Source organism: Babylonia areolata, chromosome 10, assembly GCF_041734735.1.
Source record: "Babylonia areolata isolate BAREFJ2019XMU chromosome 10, ASM4173473v1, whole genome shotgun sequence".
Classification (NCBI taxonomy): Eukaryota; Metazoa; Mollusca; class Gastropoda; order Neogastropoda; family Buccinidae; genus Babylonia; species Babylonia areolata.
This window is the reverse complement of record NC_134885.1, coordinates 12690191-12699680: the sequence shown is the minus strand read 5'-3', so window position 1 is coordinate 12699680 and position 9490 is coordinate 12690191. Positions and strand designations below refer to the sequence as shown.

The 9490-nt window shown below is 45.5% G+C and overlaps 1 protein-coding gene across 3 annotated transcripts in view; it reads left to right on the top strand.

The window, feature by feature from the left end:
- Positions 1-8845, top strand: part of LOC143286461 (uncharacterized) — a 25782-nt gene extending 16937 nt beyond the window's left edge. Inside the window, exons 6-9 of one of the 3 annotated variants that reach the window (XM_076594032.1) lie at positions 1803-1977; positions 3814-3924; positions 6904-7050; positions 8381-8845. In XM_076594032.1, coding sequence (XP_076450147.1) covers positions 1803-1977; positions 3814-3924; positions 6904-7050; positions 8381-8772 — 825 coding nt within the window. In that variant the 3' untranslated portion in view covers positions 8773-8845. The remainder of the gene's footprint in view (positions 1-1802; positions 1978-3813; positions 3925-6903; positions 7051-8380) is intronic. The other 2 variants (XM_076594031.1, XM_076594034.1) reach the window with 2 other exon arrangements.
- Positions 8846-9490: the final 645 nt, after the last annotated feature.

The window sequence follows — 9490 nt, the reverse complement described above, 5'->3', positions numbered from 1 at the left end:
TTTGTTCACTCGTATGTACATTAGTGGGCTTTTACATGTATGACCGTTTATATCCCGCCATGTAGGCAGCCATCCTCCGATTTCGGAGGTGTGCATGCTGGGTATGTTATTGTTTCCATCACCCACCGAATGCTGACATGGATTACAGGATTTTTAACGTGCGTATTTGATCTTCTGCTTGCGCATACACACGATCGAAGGGGGTTCAGGCACATGCAGGTCTGCACATAATTATATATGTTGACCTGGGAAATCGGAAAATCTCCACCCTTTACCCACCAGGTGCCATTAACCGAGATTCGAACCCGCTTTAACAACTCAGGTATTGAGCCCTTACTGGAGGGACACGTGACTTGGCCCACACGTGTTTTAACCACTCAGCTACTGCGCTCTTTTTGTTGGTGGGGGCGTGGGGGTGATGGAGGTGTGTGGTAGGATCAGCTTGATTCGGAATGGTTATCCCCCTTCGGCCATAACACCCGTCGAGGCGAATGTGGACGTTAAACCAGAATTTGATGTTAAGGTTATCATCTGTTATCAAAAGAGTATTTCTATCATTCTGTACTCATGGCATTCAAAGGAAATTCCTATAGGCTCGTAGCTACAGAGCGCTATGATCAATAAAATGTTGTTTGTTGTAGTTTTTCTTTTTTGGGGAGGTGGGGGGTTGAGGGGGGTGGGGGGGGGGGGAACATGGGTCGGTTTGGGTGAAAGTGAAACGAAAGTCTATTCAATAAGGCCATGGCCCCATTTGAAGGGGAGATTACATATTTTGTAAAAACAGATTTGCGCAAGGATATAATCTTACAACTTGTATGCTCAAACAAAGCTCTGTTGGGTGAAAGTGCAATAATGATAATGATGATGATAATGATAAAAACGAGGATGATAATAATAGTAGTAGTAGTAGCAGCAGCAGTAGTAGTAGTAATGATGATAATGATAATAATATAATCATAATAATAAATATTTACATTAACAACAACAATAATAATGGTAGTAACAACGACAGCGACATCAACAATACTACTACTACTACTTGTACTACTGTTGATTGCAGTTATGGGCATTTATAACGCGCTCTGCCTCCTTTGCATGGGAAAACCCAGAGTGCTGACAATTAAATTACGGGGATGGGGGGGAAGGGAATGGTTACAATATATATATATATATATATTAACAGAACTTGTGTGAGAGTCTATCTCTCTGCCCATCTCCATGCCCATGCACAGCAGCCCCCACCTCCACGTGGTACCCTCACTTGCCTGTCTGGCTTTCTGTGAAACTGCATGTTTGTTGCATGTCTGTTATGCATGTGTGTGTGTGTGTGTGTGTGTGTGTGTGTGTGTGTGTGTGCGTGTGTGTGTGTGTGTGTGTGTGTGTGTGTGTGACAGTGTGTGTGTGTATGTGTGAATGTATGTCTGCATGTTTTACATTTATTTGCTCATTGTTGTCTTTTTTGTTGTTGTTTGTTTGTTTGTTTGCTTAGAGTTGACTTCATCAAGATTTTGCGCCTTATAAATATTATTATTAGTACAGGTAGTAGCATTTTTATATATTTATCTATTATCATTTAGTTATTTATTTTATTTTATTTTATTTTTTTTATTTATTTATTTTTTATTATTTTATTTTATTTCATAATCATTTAATCTTTTTTTTTCTCAAGGCCAGACCAAGTGTGTTGGGTCACGCTGCTGGTCAGGCATCTGCTTGGCAGATGTGGTGTAGCGTATATGGATTTGACCGAACGCAGTGACGCCTCCTTGAGCTACTGATACTGATACTGATACTGCTTTCAGACGCCCGCCGCGGACTCCAAGGCCAAGGCGTGCGGCGTGACGTCAGTGTCCTCGCTGACGCACATCCTGACCCCTGATGACGACAACAGGGAGTGGCGCTGCAGACTGAGGAACACCAACCACACCGCCGTCTTCGTGGCCGCCGTGCAGTGCACTGATGGGGCCGGCTGTGCCAGTGAGTACTGGTATAATTTGTATTTCTTTTTATCACAACAGATTTCTCCGTGTGAAATTCGGGCTGCTCTCTCCAGGGAGAGAGCGAGTTGCAACAGCGTCATCCATTTTTTGGTATTTTTTTTCCTGTGTGCTGTTTTATATGTTTTTCCTATCGAAGTGAATTTTTCTACAGAATTTTGCTAGGAACAACCCTTTTGTTGCCGTGGGTTCTTTTACGTGCGCTAAGTGCATGTTACACACGGGACCTCGGTTTATCTTCTCATCCGAATAACTAGCGTCCAGACCACCACTCAGTGTCTAGTGGATGGGTAGAAAATATCGGCGGCTGACTCGTGATTCGAACCAGCGCGCTCAGATTCTCTCGCTTTCTAGGCGGACATGTTACCTCTAGACCATCACTCCACTATATATGCACACATACACACATGCGTGCACGTGTATTCTCACACACACACACACACACACACACACACACACACACACACACACACACACACACAAACATACACTTGTGCGCGCGTGCACTCTCTCTCTCACACACACACACACATGCGCGCGCGCAATCACACATACACACATACACATTCACACACACATGTACGCGTGCACTAGCAAACATACACACGCGCGCACACACATGCACACACACACACATACACACAAACACACACACACACACATACACACGCGCGCGCGCGCGCACACACACACACACAAACATGCATGAAAAATTACATTATTGTGCGATACATTGGACAGTAATGCCACAGAAATAGCTTTAAAAAAAAAAAAGAAAGAAAAAAGAATCCTAAAATACTCATAGTTGCTTTACACCTTGATCTTAATTGTTGTCGGTTTTATGGCAGTAAAACACTGTTCGTGTTCTGTTAACATACACAGATGCAGGTCATGCCCAGTCTAAACATAATATTCAGATCTCTGTCTTCGCAGTTGGGCATGTTTTTTAGGTACCCCATATGAATCATGACAAGACTGGCAAGAAAAAACAACAACATAGTCTGGTCTTGATGTCTGATAATATAACATTAACACTCGGGCTGCGTGTATTTTTCTTAGCGCGCCCGATGCGCAGGCAGTGACATAGGGTGTTGCAACACCAAGCGTTTTGGAGAAACTGACAAATCAGGGGTTAAACCTTAACATTCCACCCTTTCAAGCACCACTATGCCCCAATCTGCTCTGTGGAAGTATTGATATAGGTATATGGGTACTAAAATAGCACCTATCCTCGGTCGGAGACCAAGCTCTATACGCTTTACAAACACGGGGTCATTTACATAACAGGCTGTGTACCTGGGTAGAGCCAACTGACGGCCGCCATTGGGTGCTCATCATTCGTTTCCTGTGCAATTCAGTTAGGTTTAAGTCACGCACCCATACACACTCAGACATGCAACATTTTACGTGTATGACCGTTTTGTTCATTTACCCCACCATGTAGGCAGCCATACTCCGTTTTTTGGGGCGTGCCTGCCGTGTATTTTCTTGTTTCTATAAACCACCGAATTTTGACATGGATTACAGGATCTTTAACGCGTGTATCTGACCTTTTGCTTGCATATAGTATATACACGAAGGGGGCTCAGGCACTAGCAGGCCTGCACATATTTTGACCTGGGTGATCGGAAAAAAATCTCCACCCTTTATCCACCAGGCGCTGCTACCGAGATTCGAACCTGGGATCCTCAGATTGAAAGTCCAACGCTTTAACCACTCGGGTATTGAGCCCTTACTGACAGGACACGTGTCTTGGCCCATCGTCTCTGTGTTCCGTGGTTCAGAGAAATGACCCAGGGTTTCCTTCCATGTCCAGAGCCCTGCAGTCGTCAGGAACAGACCACAGAAGCCGTGAAGAAGGAGGTGTTGACTGCACTGCAGGTTTCCGAACAGGTTCGGGTCTCAGCCAGCAGAGGCGGACACCCAGGTCAATCTTTATTTGAAATGACCCATCCCTTCCCTTCAACATTCTTTCCTCCCGTTGTTGTTCCACCCCCAAAGATTTTCCTTACCCTTTTCGTAAACCCGGCATGGAAAATGATACCCTTTCCCTTCATGAGACTGTCACGTTTATACAGATCCAAGAAAAAATACAACTGAAATGTTTGTTTGAATTCAGTGTCCTTTCTTCCTTGCCTGCTTGATGTTGAGCAATGGTTTTTCCTGCATGAATGTGTGTACCCTCCAACACTGTTTCTTCACCCGGTTTCTGTCGCTTCTGTTCTGATTTATGACAACGCCAGCTCCTTGCCACCCCACCCCCCAGGCTGCAAAGAAGATGGTATGACATTTAATTCCTTTTACACAACACCCACACCGGGGATGTCAACTGCGACTTGTTACCTGGCCTCACCCTTGCTGTCTTCGTGATTTGTCCTGGTGCGCGGATGATTGAACTGCTGCAGCCAAGAGATAGAGGGATGAAAATCGCCGTGCAGAATCTTCGGGGGGTTGGGGGGTCCGGCAGTAGGGGGGGGGGGAGGGGTAGGGGTGCGGCGAGGGGAATATTCAGAGAACATAGGGGAGATTAGGGGGAAATGACACATCTTCGATTCACCTCAAAGAACATACCGACACAAAGTGGTTATTGGTTTGAAAAGTCAGGTTGTGAAAATGGGTGAAAAAAAAACACCCTGATCACTAAAGGATCATGATTCAGAAGAAGCGATTTGACACGTCTTATCAGGCTGATGGTAAGATCAAATGTGTGCGTGGTCAGGGCCTGTGCAGTTTCAACACTTCTTTACCCTTAACTCTGCATCCACCCTTCCCCTTTTTTCTGTTTGAAATTGGTTGTGTGAACCCTATAGCACACTCTGAGAGCACAGTGAGAATCACTGGGGGGGAAAACATGATGGTGTAATGACTAACGAGTCTTTTAAGTAATCATATCTTCTTGTAAATAACCCATCCCTCACCATTGTTGTTTCTGCATCCTTGACAAAAAAAAACAACAACAAAAACCCCCAACCTTTGCGAGCTCAGCTGATGCCACTGCTTGGTGAACTGGTTGATTGATCAGCTGTTTACTCGTCTCGTCGCCAGCTTTTGGGATATCTCAGTGTCGCGTGCAAGAAAGGTAGCTATGTGTTCACAGTGTGCTGCACCACTTTTTTTTTTTATCAGGCTCAGATTATACATGCTGCACAGAGAGATAGAGATAGATAGATAGATAGATAGATAGAGAGAGAGAGAGAGAGAGAGAGAGAGAGAGAGAACTCAGAACTGTGAACTTTTTTTATTCAAGGATTAAGATTTTGGGCATGGCCCATTCTTCCAACCTGTCCTTGATAATCTACATCAGTTACAATAACACATATATATTTAATGAAAAGGGGAGAAAGAGAGAATTAAAGAGAGAGAGAGAAAAAAAAAGTCCTGCAGAAAGAATATGATAAAGAACAGACACACACACACACACACACACACACACACACACACACACACACACACACACACACACACACAGATTGACAGAAGCATGAGGGAGAGAGAGAGGGGGGGGAGGGGGAGAGAAATGTGTCATCAGTATTGACAACCGGATGACTAAAGCCACATTGTTGTTATCATCAAATCTACCTACGACAGTTGTAACTAATACTTAGATGACTACTACCATCACCAATATCACTGACTTATACAACCGCTATTGTCACGATCATGCTGGAATGAAATGAATAAATTCATGCATGCACACAAGAGAGAGAGAGAGAGAGAGAGAGAGAGAGAGAGAGAGACTTTACGTCAATTATTTTGTGTGCATTCTCCATGTTAGTTTTATGACGTCTGTCAGTTTGTTGTTGCACCTGTGTCATATTTTATGCATGCGCCGTTCTTTGATAACTTTTGATCTGAACATATGAAGTATCATTGTCATTATTATTATTATTATTAGCAGCAGTAGCATGCTAGCAGCAGCAGCAGCTGTAGTGGTAGTAGTAGTAGTACTGACCGTCGCCATCGTCACAGTTAACAAAGTTGCACAGTACAAATATAACTGGTGTAACAGCCACAAGCTGACCCCGCTGTTGGATTTTACCCCAGAGTCATTCAGGGCCTGCCCAGATGATCCCTGGGATCATTTGTGGGAGTCAGGATAGAACACACCCTTCCCCCTCCCACCCTAGTTAGAGTCGTTCTGGGCTGGTCTTTACTGACCCCATCTTCTCCATTATAACGTATTGGAACCAAAGTTAGCCTGTACTAATCCCAGCTGGACACTTACCCAAGTCAGCCTGTACTGATTCTAACTGGACACTAACCCAAGTCAGCCTGTACTGATTCTAACTGGACGCTTACCCAAGCTAGCCTGTACTGATTCTAACTGGACACTTACCCAAGTCAGCCTGTACTGATTCTAACTGGACACTTACCCAAGTTAGCCTGTACTGATTCTAACTGGACACTTACCCAAGTTAGCCTGTACTGATTCTAACTGGACACTAACCCAAGTTAGCCAGTACTAATCCTAACTGGACACTTACCCAAGTTAGCCTGTATTTATTCTAAGTGGACATTTACCCAAACTAACTGGCCTCTTACCCAAATTAACCTGTATTTAACTGGACCCAACTTACACCTGGATGTAACTTCAAGCAAGCATACAATAACCTCCATACGGATTATGATGGGGTTAAGGGACAGGGGGTAAGACCCAGTTAAGGGGTGGTCAGTTCTGACCAGTCGAAAGTTTACTCAAGGGGGTCATCCATGGCTAGTCTACATAGACATAGGGTTTAATTAATCTGGGCTAGCCAGATTTGACCCCCCCGGGGGTAGAAATCAGCAGGGGTGGGGGGTGTGGGGAGGGGGGCTAGGAAAAGGCTGCTACACCAAAAAGACCTCCCTGGAGTGTGAGAACCAGCAGAGCTTGAAGCATAACCATGTTGTTGTTGTGTGCTCACAGAAACACTGAAGAAGGAATCGCCTCAGGTGATGCTCACCCTCATTGTTGTCATCTGCGTCCTCTTCGTCACCATGGTCATCAGTATCGTCGTCCTCACAGGCATGCTGAGAAGGCAGACGAAGAAGCAGCTGGCACCTTTGATCATCTGTGAGTAATGAGTGTGTTGGGTGCTGGTCCTCTTTGATCACCTGTGTGTAATGAGTGTGTTGGGTGCTGGTGCTCTTTGATCACCTGTGTGTAATGAGTGTGTTGGGTGCAGGTGCTCTTTGATCACCTGTGTGCAAGGAGTGTGTTGGGTGCTGGTGCTCTTTGATCACCTGTGAGTAACGAGTGTGTTGGGTGCTGGTGCTCTTTGATCACCTGTGAGTAATGAGTGTGTTGGGTGCTGGTGCTCTTTGATCACCTGTGTGTAATGAGTGTGTTGGGTGTGTGTGTGTGTGTGTGCGCGTGTGTGTGTGTAAAAGAGAGAGACAAGTTGAATTTTCCTTATTTTCTTCTTCTTCTTCAGATTAAACAAAAAAAAGTATTACCATCATTGTTGTTGCTGCTATTATTGTTATTGTTGTCTGTCGTCTTCTTCTCATTTTGTTTTATTGATGTCTGTGGCAGGAGTCATAGTCGTGGTAGTAGTAGTAGTAGTAGTAGTAATGATGGTGTTATGAATTATTGTTATTATTGGCTCACAGGTGTTTACACACGTCAGTCCATGTAATAACCCTGTCTTTTGGTTGTCTGAGTGTTAGTGTGTGGTCACTGAGACGGACGGTGTGTGTCCATGGTAAACTTTACGAACTTCGATGTCTCCGGAAATACTTTGTCAACACCAAATGTTGCATAGAAATGGGAAAACAAGTCAGTTTTTTTCCACACATTCTGATTATGATGACAGTGCATTTCTGGGAAGGGAACAACAAATTGTAACAGAAGTCAAAAGTGTTTTCCTTGTCGGGTTATTGTTGTTACAAGTATTATTGTATCATCATCATCATGATTATCATCTTCATTATCACTGTTATTGTCATAGCTATTAATATTCTGGCTATTGTTGTTGTTATCATTGTTATTATTATTGTTGTTGTCGTTGTTTGTGGTGGTGGTGGTGGTTTTGTAATTGTTCTTGTAACGATAAAGTAGCAGCAGCAGTAGTAGTAGTAGTAGAAGTAGTAGTAACATCAATATAATTACTACCACTACTATTATCAGTAATATCATTATTGTCACCATCATTATCATGATTAATCCTATTTCATTAATGGTATCATTATTGTTATCATCATTATTCTTATTACCAATATTATTATTGTTATTATCATTATTCTTGTTAGTATTACTATAGTTGTTATTATTATCATCATTATTATCATCATGATCACAATCATTATTATAATTATTACTATTATTATTACTGTCATTATTATTATTATTATTATTAGAAAATCTTCCCCCCCCCCTCCCCCTCTCCTCCCCCACACGGCAGCGCCCCCGCCCTCCGACGGAGCCTACCCGTACATCTGCTCAGCGGCCCGGACCCGCAGCCTACCCCACCTGCCCTCTGTAGACCACTACGCCTCGCCCGAGACCTCGGACCTCGGCGTCCACGGCCTGGACGACACCAAGCGTCACCATGTGCTCAGCGACGCCAGCTCCTCGGTCTACGTGTCCATGTCGGCCATTCCCTCTCTGCAGGAGGGGCGGGGCTGGGGGCAGGGCCGACAGCGCAATGAGTCGAACATCACCGACCACAGCGAGAGCATCTACTCCAACCAGGAGGCCTGCAACACGGAGGTGACCAAAGTGCTGAGCAGCAGCACCAGCGTGGGCTCTCACGAGAGCCACGTCACCATGGGCAACCTGAAAGGGTGGATGTAGGGTGTGGGGGTGGTGAGTGTGGTGTGGGAGTTAAGAAAGGGTGTGGATTGGGAGTGGGGTTGGGGGTTGGGAGTTCACTGACAGGGCAGGTGTGGTCACTGAGAGGATGGGGGGTTAAGATGTGGGGGCAGGGGTCGGGGATGGGGTGGGGGTGGGGTTAGGACAGCGCGGATGTTAGTCATTGAGAGTGGATATAGTCATTGAGAGGGTGGGTGTGGTCACTGAGAGGGTGGGTTAGGAGAGGGTGGGTGTCATCACTCAGAAGGGTGGGTGTGGTCACTGAGAGGGTGGGTTAGGAGAGGGTGGGTGTGGTCACTGAGAGGATGGGTTAGGAGAGGGTGGGAGGGTGGGTGGAGTCACTGAGAGGGTGGGTTAGGAAAGGGTGGGTGGGGTCACTGAGAGGGTGGGTTAGGAAAGGGTGGGTGGGGTCACTGAGAGGATGGGTTAGGAAAGGGTGGGTGGAGTCACTGAGAGGATGGGTTAGGAAAGGGTGGGTGGAGTCACTGAGAGGGTGGGTTAGGAAAGGGTGGGTGGGGTCACTGAGAGGATGGGTTAGGAAAGGGTGGGTGGGGTCACTGAGAGGATGGGTTAGGAAAGGGTGGGTGGGGTCACTGAGAGGGTGGGTTAGGAAAGGGTGGGTGGGGTCACTGAGAGGATGGGTTAGGAAAGGGTGGGTGGAGTCACTGAGAGGATGGGTTAGGAAAGGGTGGGTGGAGTC